General features: G+C 52.0%; 1 protein-coding gene across 2 annotated transcripts in view; it reads right to left on the bottom strand.

Annotated features, from left to right (window-relative positions):
• Window positions 1-2,180: 2,180 nt before the first annotated feature.
• EPHB2 (EPH receptor B2) overlaps window positions 2,181-26,746 on the bottom strand; it is a 180,655-nt gene continuing 156,089 nt past the window's right edge. Inside the window, exons 7-16 of one of the 2 annotated variants that reach the window (XM_088790467.1) lie at window positions 19,672-19,834; window positions 17,513-17,621; window positions 16,544-16,608; window positions 9,860-9,982; window positions 9,020-9,267; window positions 7,879-8,094; window positions 6,891-7,040; window positions 5,433-5,626; window positions 3,920-4,075; window positions 2,181-3,387 (exon numbers count right to left, since the gene is read on the bottom strand). In XM_088790467.1, coding sequence (XP_088646593.1) covers window positions 3,279-3,387; window positions 3,920-4,075; window positions 5,433-5,626; window positions 6,891-7,040; window positions 7,879-8,094; window positions 9,020-9,267; window positions 9,860-9,982; window positions 16,544-16,608; window positions 17,513-17,621; window positions 19,672-19,834 — 1,533 coding nt within the window. In that variant the 3' untranslated portion in view covers window positions 2,181-3,278. Of the gene's footprint in view, window positions 3,388-3,919; window positions 4,076-5,432; window positions 5,627-6,890; window positions 7,041-7,878; window positions 8,095-9,019; window positions 9,268-9,859; window positions 9,983-16,543; window positions 16,612-17,512; window positions 17,622-19,671; window positions 19,835-26,746 lie in introns of both variants that reach the window. The other variant, XM_088790466.1, reaches the window with a different exon arrangement.

The raw sequence follows: 26,746 nt of genomic DNA, 5'->3' as shown, positions 1-26,746 counted from the left end.
CAAAAGAAGTGGGGGGTGATGGCACAGCCTTCTACTGCCCAGCCTAGCCCTGCACAGATCTGCTTGTCACACCCTTTCAGAGCATCTGGTCCCATTACCACGGTGCCCTGGCCCATGTTTACAAGGCAGCTTTCTTTCCTCAAGTACCAACTGTGTGCAGAGCAGCCGGAAGCTCCTCGCACGCTGCTGGGCAGGTGGGGCTGGCATTGGGGAGATGGAGCCAGGAAAGGATTAGTAACCAGGCAGCGGGTAGGCGGCTCTGAGCTGTGCGCCTGGGCAAGCAGCAGTACGGCCTGCCCCTCCTCACTGAGAAGCAAGAAGAGGTGGGGGGAGAAGCTGCTCCAGCAGTGGGGAGAGATGGGCAGCTGCCTGCACCCCGGGATGGTCACAGTGATGTCTGTCTGTTACCCTGAAGTGGAGATACAGAGGGACAGAGTAGCACCCTTACTTCTGAGAGGCAGGCATGTGGGGGCCCACGACCACTGAGGGTAGATGGGCAGACATGCTGGCTAGCAGGCACCAGCCTAGCGGCTTAGGGCAGGAAGCCATCTGACAGGAAGCACAGAGTGCCAGGCCCCTGTGGGGGCCCCAGAGCAGTGGGCTGGGGGGCAGGCTGGGGAGCCGGAGTTAATCTGAAGCTCATCAGGGCAGCTCCCTCCAGAAGGTGACCTTGTGTGCTGGGACAGCTGCCACCCATGCTGGGCATCTTTGGGGCACAAAGGGCGGCTGGCTGGGCCAAGGCCGGCTAGTTCATGGGAAACCAGCCAAGGTGTTCCCTGTGGCTCACTCTGCTGTTCCCTCTAGGGGCCCGTGCTCCTCTCTAATCTCTTCCTTCCCTTTGCATCTCAGGCTCTGGAGAACAGGTGAGTGACAGACGACAGGCTGGTCCATGCTGGATGCTCTCTCCATCCAAGGGGCATTTAGCTGGCCACCTGCGGCCTGAATCTCTCCCACTGGTCAGTCTCCCATGGACAAAGGGAAAGGTCCTGAGATGAGGCATCCCTGCCTTCCCTCCTTCAGTTCCCTGCCTCCTCCTTCTGCACAAAGAATTCTAATTGTACTTGAGTAGGAGCCCATCTGTGCAGAGATTAACCAGGATAAGGTGATCATTCCTGGGGCTGACTGGGGGTCCATGTGTCCTCTGGGACCCTAACAGTCCTACTGTCACAGCTCACCTAATAACCAGACCCCCTTCTTCCGGCCCAGGCGAGCTGAGCGCACCCCTGTCGACTCTCTGCTCCTAACGCATCCTGCAGAGGCTCACCCTGATTTGCGAGGCATTACACACTGTGTTCTGAGTCACTTCCAACACACTTCTGTCATTGCCTGTGCTTTTGACAAGCCAGAGCCAGAAAGCCCACATGGATGTTTAGTGTCTTCCATGTGTTTTTTCAGCCCTGGGCCTTCTACTTCCCTGAGGGAGGAAAAGTGGTCCTTTAGAAGAGCACCACGGGTCACTTGATATGTCCCAAGGGTGACAGGGTCTCTCTTAGAACTTCCAGAGAACAAAGGTCATTTTATAACTAAAGCATTTATTTCAATTCACTAACCGATTGGTTCACTCAGGTGCCTGCAATTGCTCACAGGAGGGAGACTGTGGCCAGACCCCTTAGCTGATGGGTTTTCCCATGGCCAAGACTTTTCAGATCTGGGCAGAGGTCTGGAGGAGGGAGGGAGGTGGGACAGCAACCACACATTCTCCCCAGGGCGGAAAGGAGCAAGCTTGCACACGTCTCTGAGGGTGGTACTCTAGAGGCTGGGCTATCACAGTGAATGATCTGGGTCCTGGCCTCTGATGCAGCCTGATGTAGGCTCCCAAAGGTGAAACTGGGTTCTGGCCATCGGAGGGCACTCAGGAACCTCAAAGAGGCCTCTTTGCCTGGAAAGTACTGGATAGATCAGGGCAGAAGGAGAGTGGACAAGTGGGCAGAGACTTCTGGCTCTGCAGCCTCAGAACCTACTTCCTGCTCAATCTGTTCCTTTTAAAAACAGTCCTGGGTGGGGGTGGGGGATGCTCCTCCACCTTGGCCCCCCACCTTCTGCCTAAATCTCACTCAGTCTCTGAAAGGCCCAGATGGCCCCGTGGCAGTTGGCTTTGGTGAGGCCTGGCAGCAGGTGGGAACTCTATGCAGGGGAGGAGGGGAGGGTGTCAATGAAAACCATATAAAAATCCAGAAATGTGCATATAAAATCTCGCCCTTGGTGTATTGCCTAAGTCAGTAAGCAGAAAGCACCTTCTTCCTGGAGAAGGATCAAGTCCTCAAAAGGTAGGAAATGTCAAAGTGTTACTTCATTGTCATTAAAAAAAACCAACAAACAAACCCCCGAAACCAAATCCACCCCTGACCAAAATACCCCCGGTCCACGTCCATCCGCTGTAAACAAACCCAGATGCAGGATCAACCCTTCTCAGTGGCAGTCGTAGCTGGTGGCCGTCATGGCAGCCTCAGTCCTCCAGGTGGGGACTGGTGGGAGTGGGTGCCCAGTGGGGCTGGGGGCTGCTGGCTGTGCACGTGATATGGAGGTGGAGCTGCACACCTGGGGGGTGACCCGCCTCAGCAAGTCTCGCCTTTCTGGTGTCCCCGCGTTCTCCCTGACCCAGGAGGACAAAAGCCACTTTTCAGCCCCATGAGCCAACAGGAGAAACAAGTCTCTTTCACTGGAGTTTCTAAAATATTCTCCAAAGGCAGAAAAATTCTTCTGTTTGCCCAGAGGCAGTAGGAATGGATGTTCCCACAGTGGTTCCCGGTGGCTGCCCGTCTGTCCACCGGCCCCGGCCGCCTGGTGCGTGGCTGTTGAGCGAGGCCTGGAAGAGCAGCCCATGGACAGGAGAGGACGGTGGCCCCGGGCTCTCCCCTTCACATTTGTTTTCCTGAAAGTGTTTCTTGGCTCTGGCCAGATCGCCTTCCCAGAGGGAGTTGGAGAGAAACTGCTTTTGGTCTCCGATTGGATAAATCGCATGGATCTCCCAAGCCCTTTTTTTTTTTTGCCCAAGAACAACAATCGCTTTCCTTATGAGAATCCTCTGTAAAAAATATTACTTGTATGTCCCGCCCCCTCCCATGATCGATTTTCTTTTGTTCCCATTCCCTTTTTTCCATCATCTGAGTTGCATGTGTTCTTGGTGACGTCCCATGGCTGGAGCGCTGCTTGGTTCTTCCTGTTGCCCGTGGCCGCCTGGCAGGTGGCTGACCCTTCAGTGGACAGAGAACTGGGGGGCCAGCGTGTCGGGCAGGGGGCGGGGCCTGAAGGAAGAGGTGAGCCGAGGCAGGTGAACATCAAACCTCCACTGATTGGATCTGGTTCATCTGTGCCCTCATCACCTGGATACTGTTCAGGATTTTTTTCTGGTGGCCAGCCAAGGTGACCCCAACCCGGAGAATGTCCCTTTGGGAGAGAAGCACGTGTGTTAGGGAAATGTGGGGGTGGAGGGGACTTTGGGCCAGGTAGAGAGCTGCCTGGGCTTCTCCGGGGGACTCCTGTTAAAGAGAGCACGGGAGGGGGTGAAGGGCATGGGATAGCGGGTGGGTGTCAGAGCTGAAGTGAGTGAGTGACTGCGTGAGGGGGAAGGAATGCGTGAGGGAGAGTCAGGGGACCCTGACTCCTCGGAGTGTCTCCTCTGCTATGGGGAGGGGAAGGGAACCTGCATTTACTAAGTACCCACTCACTCTGTATCTCTTTTGGTCTTCTTATCAACCCCCAGTTTACAGAAGGAAAAACTGGGACTGAGGGAGGGTCTGTGATTTGCCCATGGTCACATAGCCCGTAGGTGGCAGGCAGACCTGGGTAGCAATCTGAATGTGACTCCACAGTTGGCCATCTCGCCCCTTGGTCCCCACATCCCTGCTGGTGACTGTCTGTTTCTCACTCTCCAGAGCCCCCTGCCAGGTGGGGTGGGTAGATGTGGCTGGGTACTTACTCCATCATCATCTGTGACACGACATCGAAGGAGGTGAAGCCGGCATTGGCGAAGCTCTCCTTGTACTGCCCCATCTTGATGGCCTCCAGCCATTCGTCCACTGTGTTAAAGCTGGTGTAGTCGGGGATCGTGCGGTCCAGCAGTGGCAGGTTGATTCTGAGGGTGGGGTGGGCAACAGAGACAGTCAGGGCACAGGCCGGCATGGGGGTGAGGGTAAGGATGGGACCGGCACACCAGGCTGCATGTGTGTGCCTGCACGTGTGTATCCATCAGCGTGAGCACATATGTGGGTATTCAGTGTACACCCACATAAGTGTGCACACGTGTGAGTATGCGAGAGCGAGTGTGCAGGACTCAAAGCTGGGGCTACCTGGAAAGTGTGGGACACCTCTGCAGGGACTGCTGAGAGACTGGACCACCGTGAGGTGGGACACACTTCCTGACGCCTCTGCTTTCAGGAGGAGGGAGTTCAGCTGGACTAACAGTGTGATGATTCGCAGTTTCCTGCCCCGGTGCCATTCTCCACCCTTCTCCACCGTGGTTGTGCTATGGGACGCTGATCTGATGGACCACGTCTCCAAAGCCCAGACAAAGCTGGTGCACCAATGGGAACAACTTCCTGGCTGGCACGGAGTGAAATTACCCTCATGGGGCTAAACGTTCCGAGTGATTATACTGGAGCAGCTGACTCAGGGTCATGGTGAAGAGCGACAGGTAGAGGCAGACACAAGATCTATTGGCCACAAGAACTTGGGAGCGAAAGGACTCTGGCCCAAAGAGTGTCTAGACACAGCCAGCCTTGGACCTGAGGTCACCTGACTAAGATGCCTGCCCCTCAGAATCCCTGTGTGATTGAGGGTCCCGGAGAATAAGAGTGTGCAGGGCCAGGAGACAACCACCCAAGCAAGGCAGTGGCAGCACGCGTGTGTGGGGGTCGGTATGTACTACTGAATGTGTGTGTGCTCAGGTGCCTATGGAGAGTCTGAGGATGGGTGTATCCGTGTGTGCTTTTATGTGTGTGTGTGAATGTGTGTGTGTGTGAGACAGAGAGAGCATAAGCATCAGCTTTTGTGCCTGTTTGTGTATGTGTGTAGGACGTGTGTGTGTGTGTGTGTGTGTGTGTGTGTATGTTTGCGTGTGAGAGGCTGTGTAGGGGAGGATGCAAATGCAAGGTTTGTATGAGGGTAGTTAGGGAGAAAACTTAGTGATGAGTAAAATCTATTCACCAACGAAGATTCTGGTCCTTTTTCTTAAACGTTGTCTTCTCGGACCATGCTTTAAAAGTGCTTCCTCTACCACCCAGAGGGCACCGTGTCCTGCACCCCAAGGCAGGGCAGATGCCCAACAAACACTAGTGCTATCCTTCCTCATCCCAATTCAGGCAGAGCATCTGCCTGAAGCAGGGGGAGCCGGGTGGGAAGGTATTCAGAGAGGGTCAAGTCGTGCTGGGGCGGAGCCATACTGGGAGGGGGCGGGGCAGGGCGGAGCCGGGGTCGGTGGGGCGGGGCCATACCCGGAAGAGAGGGGCGCCATGGCTTTGAGGCTGTTGGGGTTGCGGATCATCTTGTCCAGCGTGTTGACAATCTGGCCGAACTTGGGCCGGTGGTTGCGGTCCTTCTGCCAGCAGTCCAGCATAAGCTGGTGCAAGGCGCTTGGGCAGTCCATGGGTGGTGGCAGCCGATAGTCCTGCTCTATGGCATTAATTACCTGGGGACAACACAGGGGCTGAGTGGGGGTGGGTGGGTGTGTGTGGTGAGAGCATCTGCCCTCTGGCCTGGCCTGGCCTATCTTGCCCCCAGTGCATTGCAGAACAGACCTATTTGGTTGCCCTGGCAATCGCCTCCACCTCTTCCAGGCAGACCCAAACGGGCCTCACCTCGGTTTCACTAGGCACAGCCTCGGTCTGACCTGGCAGCTGGGTGCCTCCCCCAACACCCAGTCTTGGGAAATGCAGAACCCTGAGATAGCCTCTGTTTCAGGCTCCACCAGGCCGACCCTCCTGGGGGTCTCTCTGCCAGGTCTTCCCTCCCTCCCAGCTCTGAGCCCCCTCCTGGCTTTGATGGCCCTGAGGCCTCCTCTTTCTGGCCTTGACCCCAGGGAGACCACACTGGTGATTTCAGTGCCATTTACAGCGCCAGGTGAGAGATACCTCCCCTGTCTGGCCTCACAACACAGCTTTGTACCTCCTTCCCACCGCCCCCACCTGGCTCCTCTGTCAGGAAAAGGACCTCAAACACCCATCTCCAGTCTGTTCTGCCACAGGGCCAGACTCATCTTCCCCAGCTGGACGGGGGTGGGGGGTCATCCTCCCTGCTCAAGAAGCTTCTTCAAGTCCTCCCTGTTCGGCATTGCCGCAAATCAAAATTCCTTGTGTTGACTTTCGAACACCCCATTATTGAACCTCACCAACCTTTCCAAACAGCTTTCCTCTCCACTGTTCCCCACCACGGCCCCTCATCATCCTACCCCTGGGCCTTTGTACAGGCTGTTCTTTCCACTGGAACCCCTTACATCTCCAAGTCCCCCTACTGTGTGAGTCCCCCCATCCCGTGAAGACTTCCTGGCTGATCTTACCCACCCTGCCCTCGCCTCAACACATTCAGGGCTTGACACCTGCCTTTTCCAATTTAGCACCTGATCATAAAATGTCCTGATAACCGCATCTGGTTCCCAGATCATCGTATTGTCCCCCAATTAGGTGGTAAGCACCTGAGAGGCAGACATGGTCTCATTCAGGGTTGGCCACCAGGTGACATCCTAAAGATTTGCTGACTTGTAGATGGTAGATCTTTCCTACTCCCAACCCCCTGGAGATGTTTGAATTAGTCAGCATAGCCCTGGGAGCTGCCCTTACCCGGGAGCTCAGAGACCTTGTTCCTGCTCCCTGGGAGATCGGCAAAAGGCCAGGAATTCTGGATCCCCCTCCCCCCCCAATCTGGCTGACCAGAAAGGCTCTCCCTTGGAGACTTACGTCCTGATTGGTCATGTCCCAGTAGGGCCGCTCCCCGTAGGACATCACCTCCCACATGACGATACCATAGCTCCACACATCGCTGGCTGAGGTGAATTTCCGGTACTGAATGGCTTCTGGGGCTGTCCAACGGATGGGGATCTTCCCACCCTGTGGAAGAGAATGAGGAGGGTTGATGGGTGGGAGGCTGGCTGGTCTGGCCTCTGCTCTCTATAAACCCCGCCCTGTGCCCTGAGCTGTCTCAATTGCGTGAGGCATCTTATTGTTCCCCAAACTCACCATGCTGCTTCAGACTATGCCGCTGCATGAAGTGCCTTGTCCCACTCTGCCATCTGGAAACCTCCTTCCCATGCTTTAAGTTCCTCTGAAAGTCTCCTTAAGTCCCAGAGATTTGCTCACTGTCCTTAATGCTACAACTGTGCCCCATATCTCTCCATCAGGGAGGCACTTCTCACGCAGAGCCGTACTCAGATGATTTGCTACGTGCCTGGCTCTACTTGTACTACCTCCGAACGCTTTGAGGACAGAGATTGTGTCCTATTCCTTTCTGTTTAAAACCCTTCAACAACCCTAACTGCTTCAGGAGACAGTCCTGAGCATGGGCATTCGGGCTCTCCAAGACCTGGCCCTGCCTACCCTCCAGCACTGCTGCTCACGACCTTTGCCCTTGCAGTATGGATTCGTCACACCTTGCTATGAGAACACGGTGTGTGACAAGCTTGTATGGCCCTTCAGCTTTCAGCTCAGCTATTACCCCCTCTAGCAAGCCTTCCTCTGCCCTCTCACTCTGTGTTGCTCTGAACATCTGTGTTCCCACCAGCCTGGGAGCTCCAAGAGCGCAGAAACCATGGTTTATGTCTGTATTTCCGGGGCCCACCACAGTGCTTGGCACGCGCAGGTGTTGGTGACCACGTGTTGCCAGGAGAAATGGATGTTTGTGTTCTCTTTCCCGACACAATGACTCCAGTGTTCCCTGCCCCTGTCTTACCAGGGCGCTGGTGTAGGTGGGGTCTGAGGTATCGTCCTCCAGAAAGCGTGAAAGCCCGAAGTCAGACACCTTGCAGACCAGGTTGCTATTGACGAGGATGTTGCGGGCGGCCAGGTCGCGGTGGACATAGTTCATGTCTGCCAGGTACTTCATGCCAGCCGCGATGCCCCGCAGCATGCCCACCAGCTGGATGACTGTGAACTGCCCATCATTTTGCTTTGGGAGAAGTAGAGAAAACACAGAGTAAATGGAACGACATATGACTCAGACTCTGGATGATCCTCACATGGGAAACTAGAGCAGGACCCTGCCACCCTGGCCTGGGCTCCCTGTGGGAGGGACTCAGATGCTTGGGGACGTTCGAGAGGCCCAGAGAGGCCAGTTTCAGGGTGGTGGAGGGAACACGGGCTTGGCAGCAGACACAGCTGGTTTGACTCTGGCTCTGCCCCTGGCTGACTGTGCAGCCTTGGACAAGTGACCTAAGCTCTCTGAGTCTCGTTTTCCACATCTGTGTGTCAAACGGGGGTAAGTTATAGCCAACTCCCAGGGGCTGTCTGAGTTAAACAAGAAGGTGCATAGAAGGGGCCTGGCACAGACTAGGTGCTTGAAAAATATTTGCTAAATGGCAGCTAGTCCAATGGCATGCTTCTGACTCCTAGTCAGTGCTCGTTGTTTGTCTGGTTGACTGACCTCTTAGGGGGCCTGAAACCTTACTCTGTTGGCCTCTGCTCTGAATTCCTCCCCCTTGGCCTGTAGAGCTTTGGAGAAATCTGAAATCTGGTGAAAAACCTGGACTAGGGGTCAAGACACCTGGTTCCGGTCCTGGCCCTCACCTTGACCCTCTGAGCCTCAGTTGTGCATAATGAGAAGGCTGGCTAAGAGCATGGACAGCAACCAATTTCAGGTTGTATGCCAACTCTGATCTACTGGTTGTGGTTTCCTGCATTGAGAAGGATTCTGAGATTGCTCCTGGGTGTGGTCAGAGAGACTTCTGGGATTGATTAGCAAAGCCTGGGGAAGGGAATGGAAAGTGACAGCAGGCGAGCCATGCGGGACCTAGCTCTGTTCTCAGACCCCTCCAGGCTCTGACAGTATGAAGCTATGTCCACCACACCTTCTCCTGCCCCACCCATGGCCCTACCCGGAGGAAGGAGTCCAGGGAGCCGTTCTCCATGAACTCAGTGATGATCATCACGGGCGTGCTCTTGGTGACAACACCTTCCAGGTGGATGACGTTGGGGTGGTCAAACTGGCCCATGATGGAGGCCTCGCTCAGGAAGTCCCGGCGTTGCTTCTCAGTATAGCCCGACTTGAGTGTCTTGATGGCTACAAAGATCTCTCTCTTGCCTGGCAGTTTCAGGTGACCACTGCATACTTCGCCAAACTCCCCTGGGACAGACACACCGAGAGAGGCAGGATGTCACTTGCCAGGTAGAAGTGCCACCTTCCTGCTTCCTGTAATCTCTACACCTGTGGCCTGCAGGAGCCTTTTCTCCTCCATGGCCAACGCATCCTCTTGGACACAGAACTCCTTTGTAGAATGTGGGAGCCCCAAGGTGTCCCAGCTACCTCTGGGAGTAAGAGTAAACTCTTCATGGCTATCCCGTGGCGTTTGGCTGGGAGTGGGGTGAGCATGTAGGGGACCCTGGGGAGATGGAGGGAGGGGCCATGGCATGAATGGTGGGAAGGACACAGCACCGGACTGAGTCCAGAGACCTGGGTTCCAGACCTAGCTGAATCTCCGACCTATCATGTAAGCTCCTTCCCAGCCCATGCTCCTGCTTCCTCACCTGTTGATGAGGTGGTTTTACGAGATGACCTCGGAGGGCCCTTCTACCGTGGGCATGCTGAGCCCTCAGGCCTTGGAGGATCCTCTGAGGCTCCTGCCCCCATCCTACCCTCTGTCCCAGGAGTACATACTGGGGTAGTCTCCCCACCCGTGGCTGAGGCCGTGGGGTCTGGGAGGGCACCAGCCACCTACCTGCTCCGATCACCTGCTCAATTTTGACACAAGAGATGTCAATTTCCTTGGCAAACTCCCGCACCGCCTCATTGGGGTCCTCGTAGGTGAAAGGGTCGATGTAGATCTTCATGCCTGGGGTCACTGGGGGACAAGACCAGGCTTGGTCACATGCACAGACTCAAGATGTGGACAAATGGAAAGGCGAGAGCCAGTCCATCCATGGAGGGCAATACACTCCCATGTGACTCCCACCCTCACCAAGAACTGGGCAACCCCCTGCAGGTCACTTGACCTCCCTGGGCCTCGGTGAGCAGATGGGCACTGCGCTCAGTAGAAGGGTGAGGGGAACAGAGAGCTCAGTAGGGAGAGCAAATAGGTTCTAGCTCTTGTTCCAACTCTAATTGACTAGTAATGCCTTCCTGGAGCAGCTAACAGACTGTCAGGATTGATTAGCGATGTCTGTTACGAGTGTGGGTATAAAAGGATAGATAGGTTTGTCACTCTTGTGATAGAGAATCGGGGGTCCAAAGCAAAGGAAGAAAAAGTCAAGAAAGAAGGGAAAGAACTGGGACAAAAATATAGAAAGAACAGGCAATAGACCATGTCCTTGGGCTTCTACTAAGGAGATCTCCCTGCCTTTCAAGGCCTATTTCAAGCCTCCTCTCTCCTCAGGAGACTTTCTGGTTGCCTCAGCCCTGCCAGGCAGGCCCCAGAGCTTTGAGGACTGTCTCTTCAGGATCTGAGTACCCACGGCTCCCGAGTCCACCTTTTGGGTCCCCCACTAGCCAAGTCTGGATCTCAAATTCCCTGGTGAGCAGTGTGAGGCTGGACATGGACATTAATTTGATTCCTGATCTGGTGTGGATTTTTATTTTTTGGTGCAGAAAGGAAGGAGGTATCTTGGATGTCAAACACCCAGTTCTGACCCCAGCACTGAGTCAGCAAAAGCTTTGAAGGAAGGGATCCATCTCACATCACCCCTCTCAGATACCCAGTCTTCCGCCATCCAGACCATCTGGACTCTCCCAGCCCAGGCCTCCCTCTAGCTTCCTCAGCTCCCTGCCCACTTGCCCATTGGTCTGGGAGCCATGACTTTGGAGGCAGTAGCTGTCAGAGTTGGGAGCTGGAGTCCCTGGGCCACAGTAAGGCTTGCCTGGCTAGTGAGAGGGGTTGTCAGTCCTGCTGAGCTGCAAAACCTTGGCCATGTTAGTTGACCACTCTCAGCCTCTGTTTCAGACTTTCCAGGAATCTAGGAGTTGGAACCTCTAATACAGGAGCTGGCTAACTGGCCCACTGCCTGTTTTGTAGTAAAGTTTTGCAAATGAAGTTTTATTTGTACACAGCCACATGTATTCTTTTGCCTGTGGCTGCTTTCATGCTATTGAGTAGCTCCAACAGAAATCATATGGCCCACAAAACCTAAAGTATTTACTATTTGGCCATTTACAGAAACGTTTGCCAACCATGGCTCTAACACATGAGCTTTATTTTGGAGTATTTGTGTGGGTGTCCATCTAGTCCTTTAGGTCAGGGTTAATTTGAGCCTGTGAACCGCTTGGCAGTCCCAGGGTGGGTTTGGGGGTGAGACAGGGAGTGGAGTTTGGTAACCTCCTGAAATGGAATGCATTTATTATTTTTGCCTTTTTGAATTAGAAAAGTAATTCATGCTACTTATAGTCTGGAAATTCTGGAAATATTGTTGAAAGTAAAAGTTCTCCAAAATCCATCCCTGAGTATGATAGATTTTTCTCTTATAATTTTATATACACACATAAGCATATTTTTGTTTCTCTGGTCATAGGATTTAGAACTTTTAGCAGTCTCAGAGGAGCTAAGACCCCCAAAGAGGTTAAGAACCACCATTCTAGATTTTTAGAGCCTGGGAGGAGGGGGAGGGCACGTGACCTTTTCTCATTCCTCCCTCCCCTGGCACACTGCCTAAAGCACACAGTAGACACTCAATGTCTGTAAAGTGAGCAGAATCCAGATGACAGCGATAGAAGAATAGCAGCTGCCACTTACTGAGCCCTTTGTGCCCAACACTGTGCCAGGCTCTTGATATGCATTATCTCATCTCCTCTGCCTGACAACTCTTGGAGGCAGGAATCATTATTCTCATTTCATGCATGAGGAAACGGCAGCTCAGAGAGGCAAGTCATCTGCCCAAGGCCACACAGCGAGCAAATGGCACTGCCAGGATTTGAACCCAGGCCTTCAGACTTAAGCCAAGGGCCAGGGCAAGTACTCTTAGTCATCATGCCCTGCCTCCTCCTCCTGGCGTATTCAGTCATAACTCCTTCCCCAAGTCAGGCCTCCTCAGACTGGGGGCTTCAGCTCCCTGGAGACACTCCCTTTCTTGCTCGGACTCAGTGCCTGGTCTGTGGGACTTGGGGACTGACTTTTAGCCTCCCTCTCAATAGAACTAGGGGAAGCCTTTTCTGCTAGCATGGGAGGGAGACAGGAATGGGTCAGCTCAGGGAGCTAAGCTGAAGCACAGCAGAATCTCAAAGCCTCCTTGGGCGCTGCCAACGATCAGATGCTGTTCCCAGGCCTTGGCCAGGAGGGCTCTCTGTCGCTTACAGGACAGAGGCCAAGTGCCTTCCCCTGGCATTCCACACTCTCCATGATGGGACCCCTTATAGCTTCCTGCTCTACATGCCAGCAAAAGGAGTGTTTTACCCAGTCGTCCCAGACACATCTCATAATTTCTTGCCTCCATGCTTTTGTTCATGTGGTGCCCTCCACCGGGAACACTCTTCTCTTCCTCTGTGTCTCGATCAAATGCCACCTCCTCTGTGAAGCCTGCCTGGATCCCTCCCGTGGAGACCTATGCTTTCTCCTTAAGCTCCCGCAGCCCTGTCTCCACACCCATTCCTAAGCCCTGATGTCTGTATGGCTTTTCCTCTTTGTATTAGGGCTCCCAGATATACATGCCCACGGCCCCTCCATCTTTTCTGGAACACTCTGCGGCCTGGGAGGGCTTGCTTTACGCTTTCACCCCCTAGGGGGGCAGAGGCTGTGTCTGTTTCATTCATGCTAAACCCCAGGGCCTGGCACACAGAGGGTGCTCAGTAAATGCTTATTGAAAGGATAACAGAATAGCATCACTCACTGCTGTGCCCGCCTTGTCTCTCTCCACCTGTTTGGGGTCATGAATGCCTTTGAGAATTTGACGAATTTATGTGTGTGTGTGCCCTCCCATATTCAGCATATAATTTTGGAATGTTCACAGGCCCTTGAGCCCTTGCTCTAGAATATTTTCTCTGAAGTATGTATGCGAAGGTGGTATACAGTAGATGCTTAATAAACACTTATGGAATGCATGGCTCTGAGTGAAGTGATCCCGCTTCCGTGACCCTTTGGATTCCCCACACCATCAACAGTGCTGGCTCAGTTTAGTGTGGATTCCCGGGCACCAGGCCCTGTTCTATGCACTTGCTAGTCATTGACCCAATGAATGCTCCTAAGAACCCTACCAGGTAAATGCTATTATTAGGCTGGGCCTTATGACATTGTCACTATATGACCTTCTGACCCACAAAAAGGGCAACTTCATCTGGTTCAACCTAATATTATCCCCCTTTTTGGGATGAAGAAACTGAGGCATAAGAAAGGTTAAATGACCTGCCCCAGGTGAGGACATGGACCCAGGTAATAAGGGGCAGAAGGGGGGTTTCAATCAGGTTGTCTGGCTGTGGCATCTGTACTTGTAACCGCCAGGCTCCCAGTGTTTTCTGGTGCTTCCCCCACCTGTCTCTTAGAAGCGAAGGTGAGCTCCTCGTGGCCAGAGCCTTGCACAGGGCCTGGCTCCCAGAGTGGCATTTGCTGAACGGAAGCTGGATGAGGACCTCGGCAGGCAGGGTCTTCAGAACATAGGGGGCTGTGGTTTAGGTGATTTAGAATTGTCAGGGCCACCAACTGCCATCCTGAACCCAAATGGGAAATTGAGGATGAGGGAGGAGGAACCAAATATTCCGAGACCTGGGCTTGAATCCTGGATCCGCCAGTAATACTGGTCACAAATAAACAGTACCTCCCTCATAAGGGGATGGCAAGGATTAGGTAAGAATCTTTTTAGACGGCTTAGTAGAGTAGTTGGCAATTAGAAAGCACTGAAGAATTGCCACATGTTATAACGAAGAATTGGCCATTAGCTATTATTATTACAAAGCACTTTAACATCCATTAATTTATTTAACCCTCACAACTCTGAAAGAAGTATCATTCCTGATGCCAAGGCCCAGAGAGGTTCGATGACTTCCCCAAGGTCACCTTGCTGGCCAGCAGCAGAGTAGGAATGAGAAACCAGGTCAGTCCTTCTGGCTCTATATCCAGGCATCACACACCCTGGTACTCCTTCAGCAGGTGCTGAAGGACGGGAAACATGAGCCTGTGAGGGTGACTTCGAGCCAGTCACACACATCTCCGGGCCTCAGCTTCCTCCTCTGTCCTGGCCACACAGGGTTGCTGCTGGATACGGGATCACAGGCTGGCGGTGCTTTTTAAAAAAACAGAGTCCTGCTCAGACGCAGGGAACTGGAGCTTGAACTTTAAGATGTGTTGATCTATGAACAGATGCTGGGGTCTGTTTTAAACTTAAGTCCCTGCTGTCACCTGTATCCTTGTTACTGACTCACGCTCTGAATAGTGATGCTCCCAAATGACTCCAGGTGACAGTGTGTGGAAGTCCTTCGTATTCTAGCTCAGTTGGGTGCAGACAGCACCTCCGTGTGGCTAAGAGTGTGTGCTCTGGAGCCAGTCACCCTGGGTTCGCACCTCAGCTCCTGTCCTGCGCAGCTGTGTAAGCTCTTTATGTCTGTTTCCTCCTCCCCAAAGTGGGAAGTGATAAGGATTACATGAATAAATACGTGCAAAGCGTTAAAACAATTCTGGGCACATACAACACACTCAGTATGTTTAGCTACATCTATGATTATGATTTTATTACTTGGGGAATAGGAGGGTGTGATGTAATGCATGACTCTTATGTTTAATGTACAGGTGATTTTTATTTCTGTGTAGTTACATTCGTCTGCCTTTTTCTTGTGATGTTTCATTGTTTTTACTCTTAGAAAGTCCTTTCCTACCCACGTATCAGTTAAACAGTTACCTAATTTGTCTTCTGGAAATTTTAATGGTTTAATCATTTTTACATTTATGTCTAAAATGATTGTGAAGCCCAGGAACTCTTACTTTAAAATTGAGTTATACCCAGAGGCTTAATATCTAGAATTCCTTGACTCTACTTGTGCTTGCATAACCCACATCCAGTCCTGCAGCAAATCCTGCCCCTCACGCTGTTCCAGGCACACTGACCTCTTGACTGTTCCTGAAACCTGCCAGGCACACTCCAGCCTCTTGGCCTTTGCACTGGCTGTTCCTTCTGCCTGCGATGCTCTTCCCTCAGTGATTGCTACAGAATGCACTCCCCTAGCTCCCCTTCATATCTTTGTTCAAATGAAACCCTCTCAGGGAGGCCAACCCCAACTACCCTATTTAAAAACGCAACCATGACCCCCCACCCCTCTCAGTCTATCACCCTGTTCTACTTTGCCTTTTTTTCCCCATGGCACTTCTATCTTCTAATATACCATATGCTTTACTCATTTATTACATGCATTTTTTAAAATTCTCTGTCCCTCTCACTAGGATATAAGTTCCACAAGGGCAGGGACATTCGGTTTGTTTACTTGTGTGTTCCCAGTACCTATAATAGTACCTGCCATAAACAGTAGGCCACAACAAATATATGACAAATGAAGGGATATGCTGATGGCCCCCCTTCCCCCTTACCCAGTGGATATCTGCAGGGCTCTAGGGTATCCCGCTGAGCACAGTTTGAGAGCCTATATTGGACCCACTAGGAATTCCTGTTTGCTGAGTGAGCTGAGGTGTGGACTAAGGTTCCTGCCACCCCTGCCCACTCCCCAAACAGACTATCAGTTCTTCCAGCGGCAGATAGAAAGAAATCGATGCCCTGCTTTTCTCTCTGCTGGGCCCTTCAGGAGGGGACAGCTGCTCTGGGTGTGGCAAATGTGCCCCAAGCCCTGGACTAAAGTAGGATGGGACAGTGGGGAAAATGGAGGCAGTGGGTGGGGGAGAGTGGCCACCAGAGGCGTCACCAAGAAGGAATGACAGGGGACCTCCCACTTCCCTTCTCTCTCACCTCCTGGGCCAGAGCCTGGGGTCCTTATCATCTCATGCAGCTCATGTATTTATTCTACAAATATGTTTCTAGTTCCTACACGTGTGCGCAGTATGCTGGGGGGGAAGGCGGGGAGGCAGTGGCAAGGGTCAGACACGATTTCAGCTCTCCAGGCACTTCCGTTATCATGTTGGAGTGACAAGGAAGGGCCATCACAGTGCAGCCAGGTAAGGAGGCGCTATGCAAGCACAGAGGGGGGCCCTAAATTTAGGGTGGGGTGGGGGTTAGGGAAGGTTTCTCGGAGGGGTTTGTATAACATATGCTGAGGCGTGAAGGAGAAGAGTTACACAGGTAAAGAGAAGGAGGGACAGTGCTCCAGGCAGAGGGCACAGCATGTGCAAAGGCCGAGAGGTGAGAGTGAGTGTGGCATGTTCAGGGAACAGCTTGACATTCAGTCTCACTGAAGCAAAGGAGGGGCAGTGAAAGAAGGCTAGAGAAATGCCAGGGAACTGCCCGCGAAGGGCCCGAGGGTGCTGGCGCCCCTGGGGTGTACGTACTGTGGCCGCTGGTGTAGTGCTGCAGCTTGTCCGTGTACTCCGAGTCGGCACGCTCAAACCCCCGTCTTCTGGAACAAGAGCAAAGGGCTGGAGCCACCTGGAGGCGCCCGGGGAGCTGGGAGCCATGTAGGTGATAGGGAGAGGGTGGGCAGGCCCTTGAAACCACACCCCTGCCACAGGCCTCCCTGCCTGGCCCTGGCCTAGCAGCCTCACCCTTCTCGGCCCACCCATCCCTTCCCACTTCTCCCACTTCAACTCCAGGCTCACTATTTCCCCTGTCCTCTCTCCAGTCAAGCCCCTTTCAAAGAGCAAAGTCATCTTCTCTGGCCATGGCCCCTGGCTCCCAGGAGCTTCTGTCCATCTGACCTTACAGCTCAATGTGTTCTAAAGTGGGGACGTCGTTAAGGAAGAGGAATGTCTCTCTTTGCATTATGCCCAGCAGAAGTCAGGGAACCGGGCCCACCTCCTGCCTTTGCACATGCTGTGCCAGCCACTTGGGGTGGCCTTTCCCCCCTCCTCCTGTCTGTGTCCTCTCCATCTTTCCGGCCACCTCAGCCAGGGGGCCTTACCTGAGCTCCTCAGCCTCCCATCTGACACTGCTCATCGCCCTGATCATGATGAGGCATCAAGCAGTGCAGAAAGTGGGGCGACCTGTACTCCCTCTCCACCACCCCCTTAGCTCCTAGCATCCTGCAGGCCGCCTGCCCCCTGTTCTGAGACGTTCTTCAGGCTGAAGTATGAGTGTCTCAATGTGCCAGTTCCCTGACTAGTGGACTGGTCAAGGGCAACTCCTAGCCCACCGGGATGGACTGCTAATGGCGGCCGTTTAGGTGGTGGGAGGCCAGCTGAGGGTCCCCAGGCCAGCCCAAGCCTCTCCCTGTCCCTGGTACTGACGGCAATGCCTCCTCTGTCCACTGTTCAGGAATGGCTGAATGCACGCACAGCCAGGCCTGGAGGGGCACCACCCACCTGTTACACACAATGACGATGACAACCACGGCAATGAGGAAGACCAGGCCGGCCGCCGAGGAGCCGATGATGAGTGGCAGCTTCTCCTGGATGCTTGTCTGGTACTCGGCTGGGGAGAAAGCACAGCGCAGTGTTCTCAGCTGGTTCCGAAGTCCTGACGTCCCCCACCCCGCAGGGTCTCCTGGGATCTCCAGGCTCTATTCCCGCCCCTGGCAGAGGACCTGTCACATGCTCAGGTGGAGAACAGGCTGTCACTCACTCACAAGTAAACTTGGACAAGTCCATGAACGGCTCTAATCCTCAGTCTCTCATCTATAAATGGGCATAATACCTGCAGCTCAATGGTGATATGAAAATCAACAATAATAAACTGACACATGGAGAAGCACAGACTCTGAGGCCAGACTCCCTGGGTTTGAGTCCCGACTGTGCCACTGACTATCTCTGTGATCTCTCGTGAAGTGACTTATCCTCTCTCTGGGGCCCACTGTCCTTATCTGGGGAGAATCATAATTCCAATTTCATAGGATTGTTGTGTAAAGCACGTAGAATAACGTGGCAGTAGGAAGCTACTCAGTAAATATTAACTATTATTGTTATTGAGTGTTTTAAGTGTTGATCACTGTGCTAAGGATGTTGTGTCACTTGCTTGATTCTCTGAACAGCCCTGTGATGCACTGCCTATGATCACCCCATTTTACAGATGAGGAAACTGAGGCTTAGCAAGGTCATGACTTGCTTCAGATTAAATAGTTAGAAAGTGGCCAAAGCCCACACTTGAGCCCAGGTCTGTTTGACCCAAGGTCGTGGGCTTAAATGAGATAATGCATCAAATGCACTCCGAATTAGCGCCATCAACCCCATCACTGTTTTACATTTTATGATTGAGTCTCATTTGCTTCCATAATCAGACAGGAGCTTGTCGAAGTCAGGGACTGGGTCGGTTCTGGGTCCTTAGCACCAGCTCATATTTGTTGAATTAATAAAGAAAGGATCTTGGGACAGTTCCCCAGCCCCCACGTCAGTAACACTCATCCAACAGGCAAGAGGGCTTAGAGAGGTGAAACACACTGGCTGCGAGGAAGAGGGAGTTTACAGAGGAGGAAGTGCTGGAAGAGATAGTGAAGCCAGGAGGGAGGATTAGTGTGATAAGACAAGAATTCATGGGTCCAGGAGCCTCTGAAATGTTCAGCCAGGCCAAGGCCAAGGCCTGATGAAGCAGATGCAGGAGCCTGGTCATAAGTTAAGCTGTTCTGGAGCTTGGCTGGTGGGTGAAAGGGCCCCCAGACTCACACAAATGACAGCTATGACCTTAACTACTCTTTGATGAGCACTAACTATGGGTGAGACCTAGCTCCAGCCCTGTGCTAGGTCCTGTCCATTTATACCCCGTCTTTAAACTAGTTTGATGAAAATGATGATAGTTGTTATCCTCCCCATTTATAGATGAGAAAACTGAGGCTCAGAGAGCTAAGGTGAGTTGCTCAGGGCCACAGAGTTAGGGATGAATCACCAGTGTAATTTCCATCTGTCAGGCATAAGATCCCAGACTCTAACTATGCTGCCCCTCAAAGATTATTAGATAAGAAAGGGTGCTTAGAGACCACGTGGTCTCAGACTGGGAGACACCCAGGACACGGGCTGTAACCTCCCATTCTCTTGCCCAGGGTAGACATTATTAATCCACCCCAGCACTTCTTCCTGCTGAACTCAGAAGTGGCTTCAGAATTCTTCTCAATCCTACTGTAAGTCATTGGAGTAGCGCACAGATAAAGCAGGCTTGCTTTCTCAGACGGAATACGATGCTTTCATGTGATAGAGGAGAAGATGATGGATCAGGGACTAGGAGTGACTTGCTCAGAGTGACGCTGCAAGTTAGGGCTGAGCTCTGAGAAGTCCTGGGAAAGGAAGTGGCCTCGCTGACATGATGGTAACGGAGGAGTCCGTATTCTTTCCAGGCCACGTATACAGAGCCTCTATATGTGGCTGTGCAGTTTGTACAGTGCGCCACAGTTCCCAACCAGGAGGGGAGGAGGGTTCACATCTAGAGGAAGGGGTGTCTTTCCTAATGTGCACAAAGGCACTTTGTGAGAATGCTGGCCCTTGAGTTTGTTCTGTTTGTGGAGTCAGTGTCCCCCTGCCCTCTGGACACTGCTTACCTTCTGTCATGGTCTGGAAGTACATCTTGCCACTGTAGCGCCCGTAGCCTGCCACGGTGCGAGCCCGCACCTGGAAGACATAGATGGCGCCGGCTTTGAGGCCCTGCACAGTGACCGTGTTGGTGGGGCTTTTTATGCCTGTGGCGTTGTACTCACTGAGATCCTGCCGAGGAACAGAGAAGACAGTTAGAGAGGTTGTTGCCCACAGTGGGCCCAGAGCCCACTGACCACTCCTGACACTTGGGCGGATGAACTGCTGTGGTTCCCAATTCTGCATTTCCCCCTCCCCATAACAGAATCACACACCCACACCTTTCGCAACACTTCCCACCAAAGAAGGCAGAGTGTTTTCGCTTCCTCATGGATGCTGAATTTGTCCATGTGACTTCCTTTGGCCATTGGAATATTCTACAGGACGTGATGCAAGCAGGGGCTTTACAAGTGCTTGTTGATTTGGCTTGGTGCTTTGTGATTCTGCCCTCTGCCATGGGGAGGGGCGGTGGCTTATCCTGGGTAAGAGCTAGCTAGTTCCAGAATAAGAAACATGTGGAAAAGACCTTGACCTAATTCCTATAATGAAACAGGGCTACCTCAGTTGACCCACAGATACAAATCTGAGTAAGAGAAATGCCACTTGTAGGTCATTGGATTTTTGGGAGTGCTTGTTTCACACCATCATCTCAACAACAGCTGACTAATACACATATATACTGAGTGATCATTGTATGTAGACCCTGAGGTCTAGACTGTGAGTTCTTGGTGACAGCAGGGAGAGGGCCCACCTTATCCACTTCTGCGTCTCCCTCCCTGCCTCATGCCTTGATGGGTTAAGTGGAAGGATCCCTGTTCAGCCTTAGCACACTTGAATTAGGGAAGAATTCAAGTCCACAAAGGGAAAATGATGCTCGAGGTTATATGTATCAGTTGATGGTTGCTTTGGGACTCAAAGCCATGCAGGAAACACCCCTCGTGTCCATGCCTTTGGGTACCCAGGACCTAATGTTCCCTCATTTGAGAGATGCAGAGATGCCAATTCTGACCTCCTGAGGTCACCCGAGGAGTCTGGGAGGGACCAAGAGCCAGCTGCTGCACTGGGAGTGGAGATGTGGTTACCTTGGACGCGGATGTTCACCAGCCTACTTGCTGCTTTTTTGGGCATGTGTCAGCTGCCCAGCAAACCTTCCCCAAATACACTCTTTGCACTAGGCCCTGGGCTGGGCACTGGGGACCCACAGAGGTTAAAGCACAGGCCCTGGCTCACTTCAGAAAAACAAACAGTGTGGAGCTCTTGACCCTCTGAGGATCATGAACCCCTTTGTGAAGCTGATGAAGAGCTATGACCTCTTAGAGAAATGCACCCCGATTGTACATGCCAATCATGTACGCCAGGTATGCATGGAGCCCTTGAACAGTCCCCTAACACAATTAAATTCAGTGTGAGCAATGTTATTGCAGATAATTGTAATTACAATGTTATTATGTAATTGTACAACTACACTGTAATAATGTAATTACAATGTTACTGTAGTATAGAGGGTAAGATCACCAACTGGAGTCAGACTTCCTGGGTTCAAATCCTGACTCTACTACTGTTAACTCAGTGACCTTGGGCAAGCTCCTTAACTTCTCTATGCCCCCTTTTCTTCATCTGTAAAACGGAGATAATAAGAATGGCTACTTTAAGAGATGTTAGAGGATTATAATGAATTAACATGTATAAAATGCTTCCAGTGCCTGACCACTGTGCTATACACCTGAAGCTGAATAATATTGAATGTCAACTATAATTTTATATATATATATATATATATATATATATATATATATATATATATATATATAGTCATGGCATGTGGAGTACAGCATAGGGAATAGAGTCAATGGAATTGTAACAGCTGTATACGATATCCGAGGGGTAAAAGATTGGGGGAGGAGGGTTACCACTGTAAGGGGTGTAAATGTCTAACTATTACATTGTTCTGTATACCTGAAACTAATAAAACTAAAATAAAATACAATGCTGACGGGGGTAGGGTAAGCACGGTGAGCCAAGGGGCATGTGACCTGGACTAGGTGGGGGATATCAGGTGAAGTCAAGGAAAGATCCCTGGAGAGCGGGGGGAACTGGAATGGAATCTTAAAGAACAAACAGAAGTCACCCAGGCCAAGAAGGGGAAGGGCATTCCTGGCAAGGCTCAGCCATGCAAAGGCAAGGATATGAGAAAGAGCTTGGGCTATGGAGGCGAGTGAAGTGGCTGACCTGTGAGTGCCTCCCCCGCTCCCCTCATACCAGGAGGCAGCAGAGATAGGAAGTCGCTTCCTGAGCCAGATCACCTGCCTCCTCCTCCAGGAAGCCTGCAGCCAGGTGAGCCTCCCCTCCTCTGAGCCCTGGGGCTCTTGCTGTGGGCACCATTAGGAATGGGGTTTCATTACATCCCCTTGCCCTGGGGCCAGGTTTGTCTCACTCCCTTGATTGCAAACAGAAGGAAGCAGCTGTGCTTTGCTCCCCTGTACTGGGCTCAGGGTCTAACAGCAGAGACCTTCCCTACGCCCACAGGGTGCGGGCTGTATTCCTTAGCCTCGCGTTCCAGACCCTTCCAGACCCTCCCTTTGCTAGTCTCTCCTGCCACATGCTCAGTGTCCGCTAGGCTCCGGCCATACGCAGCTGCGCCCCCTTTCCCTGGTAGGGCTGCCGGATTTAGCAAATAAAAGTATAGGAAGCTCAGTTAAATTTAAATTTCAGATCAATATTTTTTTGCATAAGTATTTCCCATGTAAGCTTCGATATATACTTATACTAGAAAATATTTTTAAAAATTCAAATGTACCCCTGGTGTCATATATTTTATTTGGCAACCTTACTTTCTCTGGACCCTCTGAGCCTTTGCAAGTGCTGTTGCCCGTCTGAAATACCCTTTCCTCATCTGCCTGGCAGTTCCCTATTCATCATTCAAGACTCAGCATAGTACCTCCTCTGCTGGGGAGACTTCCCAGATGTCCCAGCCAGAGGTTGCAGGTCCATTATTTCCTCTCCCACCCATTATTCTGATATACATGTCTGTCTTCTCTAAGGACTGTGAGTTTCCTGATGGCAGGGACCTGGTTGCATTCATCTCCAGGACCTCCAGACTCAGCACACAGTAGGTGCTCACTAACTACTGACATAAAGGAATAAACATTGTTAGACTATTCAAAAATCTACGAACCCTGGATGCAGTACCAGATTTTGCCACTAAGTGTCGCTGTCCAACATGGGATCTGCTTGGCTGGGTGAGTGCACTCTTAGGCTGGAAGTTTTAAGTTCCTGATTATATGAGGGAGATGGGAGGTAACTGCCAGTGTTGTAGGTGCCTCCGGAGAACGAAGAACCAACCTGAGTGGGTCTTTTTTCTAAAGTGGGGCACAGGGCCGAGCAGGGGATTGGAAGTCATTTCAAATGCCAGTTCTTCCACTTGCTTGCATTGGGACCTTGCAAAAGACCCTTCATTTCCCTGAACCCTGTTTTCTATTCCAGAAAATGGAACAATAAATGCCAACTGCTCAGGCTTGTTGTGAAGATAAAACTTGACCAGGTAGTGCCTGGCTGGCACAAAGGAACTGCTCTAGAGTCATCAATTCCTTTTCCTCTAACCCCCCCCTTCCCACACCCTACCCTCACCTCTAGAGTACTCTTATCTGAATAAGGATTAAGCATCAATGGGTTAGGGCAAGAGACTTAGTATGAAATCCACTGGTCCTTAGTTTGAGTCCTTACCCAGAGACTAAGGGCCAATAAGGCACTGGGTGCATTTCTTAAGTCCTATGATCCTCAGTTTTCTCATCTCTAAAGTGGGATAATACCACTATGTGCCACCCAGGGTGTTTGTGGAGATTCAGTAGGGAAAAAAAAAATGGGTAAAGCCTTTAGCATAGTCTCTAGCACCACAGAAGGACTTAATAAATGTTGTCCATCACCATCATGGTTATCATCACTCATGTTCATTAAATGGACGAATGAATGCACAAGTGAATGAATGAGTGAAGAAACTTCTCCATGTAGATACTGCTCCATGTACACTGGGTGACAACTGAATGCAGCCCGGACTTTCTTGCACCCCCTCCTCCCCCAACCTTTGCTCTCTCTGCCTGGAATGTCCTTTCCCTTCACTTCTGCCAACTAGAAATTTCTGTTGAATAAACACATAAATCGATGTGGCCCACACGAGCCCATCTGCTGTAGGTGGCTTCCCATGAGCTCTCAGGGAGCCAAAGGGAGCATGAACCCATGTGCTTTGGGGCAGCTGCCAAAGGAGGCCACCTCCCAGGATGCTGGAACCTATGGAAAGGCCAGCCCTGGTCTGGTTAACACCATTCGTCAGCGGCCCCCAGAAGACTTCCAGCAAAGTGGTTGTCAGCTCTGGGCTCCGGGCAGGCTGGGAAATCCCAGTGAAGCTGGGGAAAGGCCAAACCGAGAGCCTGCTGCAAAAGAGCCCTTTCTAAAGAAGGAAAGGAGGTGGGGGTGGGGCTCACCCAGGACTGCAGGGCTGAGCATGTAACTTAACTACCTGAAGACCTGGAGCATTCATTAAAGAAATCAATTGCAGGCACCAGGAGGATTCCATAGTGTTAGGTAAGAGCGGGCCGTGGACTTGTCAGAAATAAACCTCACCACTCGCAGCCCCCCCAAGGGCGGGGCTGACCCAGGAAGGTGGAGGTGGTTGGTGGCTGGGAGGTCACAGCCTTGCCTGAGAGATCAGGGACAGAACCGGCTCCTGGTTCTCCTTCTACCCCTCTGATGGCGTCTCTTGCGACACTCGCCAACTCCTTCACCGACTCCTTGTTCTTTCTCTCCTTAAATCTTGCCATTCTCCTGGATTCTATCCTTCCACTTCTGTTTCTCCTCTGCATACTCTGTCTGTTCTTGGCTCCACCTCCCTGCCCCCAGCAAGCACCATACCTACACCTACAAATCACAAAGCCACATCTGCCCCAGAAAAAGGCACCACAATTTCCTGGGAGTCATCCATCACACTTCCCTGGTCTCCTGAATTTCAAAATATTGTCTGAATCTGTCAGTTTCTCACCATCTCTGCTGCCAGCTCTCCAACTCTATGCCACCATCATTTCTTACTTGGTGTCCCATGAGGGCGCTGTACAGTTTCTGCCTGTGTCCCCGGGACCCCCCTTGTAGTCTATTCTCCACATAACAAGCTACAGGAATCTTTAAAGTAATCTGAGTCAGATCACATCCTTCCAGAACCTTCCGACGGCTTCCATCATACTTTAAATTGAATCCAGACTCCAAAGGCCTGGAAGACCCACCACAATTCGCCCTGCCTCCCTCTCTAAACTCTCCCCCTACTGATCTCTCCCTTGTTCATGTTGCTCCTGCCACACTCACCTTCTCTCTTTCCTGAGTGCAGCCAGCACATTCCTGCCTCAGGGCCTTTGCACATGCTGTTCTTGCCACCCGGAATGACCCTGCCCCTGCTCTCATCTCTTGTCTGTCTGGTGAACTCCTAGCATCTTTCAAGGCTCAGCTCTAATGTCACCCAATGACGACTTTCTCTCACCCATGCCAGGATTATGGGCCCCTCCTTGGGGCCACTATGGGACCTTTGCTGGTCCTTCTGTGGCTAGTATAACATCTTGCCTGATACTGTTTTTCCTGGACTGTGAAAGGAAGGCCTCCAGGCATGTCTGGTTACTCTTGGTATTCCTGGTACCCAGCTCAGGGTCCAGCCCAGTTGCAGCAAATATTGAATGAACCAGTGTCCATCTCCCCAATGGCAAACACCAAGCTGCCTCTCTCTGCACCCCAGGACCTGGGAGGAGGGGCTGACAGAAGCAGGGACACTTCTCATCCCAGCCATACCTCCGGCCTGCCCTTCTCTTGCCATTTATGCCTAAAATCCTCCATCAGAGCCTGGTCCTGTCAAAGGTTATCCCAGAAGCATCCCTGGGAGAAAACAGGGAGGCAGGAGAGTCAGGTGAAGAGGGAGAGTACAGGTCCAAATCATTGCTCTGCCACTGAGCAGCTGATTGCTTTTGGACAAGTTACACAACGTCTCTGTGCTTCAGTTTCCCCTCCTGTCCAATGGGGTGACTAGCAATTCTGTGAGGATGACTGAGACAATGGAAGTGATGGCTTAGCACATAGTGAGCGCTCATGAAACGTGAGCAGGGGGGTGCCGTGGCTGCTGCAGGGCCTGTTGGCCCTGCCACCCCCAGTATGGCCTGGGGATACCCAGGCTGTGGCAGAAAGTAGGGCAGAGCTGTCTCCTGGTTCACACCTCCGTCAGCTGCCCCAGCCCCTCCCTTCTCAGTAGGAAATGGGACGTGGACAGGACACGCGCCGGGATTCCTCATTTCCGCTCCGGTCTTTGGGGACAAACACTTTCAGTTTCATTTAATCATAAAGCTTCTTAATTAGTTTTTTCCCCCCTTTTTGAATTCTGAGTTGTTAAGCTGTTCCCGCCAGACGGGGTGGACATGTCGACTCCTGTCGGGCCTGGGGCTTCCTGGGCCTGGGAACAGCTGGTCTGGCTACTTGGGACGCCCGTAGCCATGTTCCTCACATCGTCCCAGCTCAGGCTATCCAACTACACCTCCTGAGCACCTACTGTGTGCCAGGTGGGGGACACAGCAAAGATAAGGCAAGGTCTTGCCACCTTTGAAGAATAGGTCACGGGAAGGGATTTATCACTTATTCATTCAACCAACACTTATCAAGTGTCTCCTTGAAGCCAGGCACTGGGTGCTGGGGAGAAGGTGGTGAAAGGGGTAGATGTCGTCCCTGGCCTCTCGAATGCATTGCCAAGAGGAGAAAATGAGCAAGAAAACAAACAATCATAAACCAGCTGGGTGAGGCTGCAGACGTATTTGATGAACCTGAGATTCACCAGAGTTTGGCCGATCCAGCATTTAATAGAGTGGGAGGGCTGGGCTGGGCCTCTGAAGGCGGGGCTCCGGCAGGGCTGGCTGGGACTGTCTCCACCTCTCTTCCTCAGTCATTAGGGGTCCCAGTGGGCTTGGCCTCAACTAAAGCCCATCTCATCGTCATTTACACCTCAGTCTGAATGAGCGCCTAGCAAAT

This window comes from Rhinolophus sinicus, chromosome 14, assembly GCF_057876585.1.
Source record: "Rhinolophus sinicus isolate RSI-liver-muscle chromosome 14, RSI-T2T, whole genome shotgun sequence".
Classification (NCBI taxonomy): Eukaryota; Metazoa; Chordata; class Mammalia; order Chiroptera; family Rhinolophidae; genus Rhinolophus; species Rhinolophus sinicus.
The sequence above is the reverse complement of the archived record's forward strand: the minus strand, read 5'-3'. Positions and strand labels throughout refer to the sequence as shown.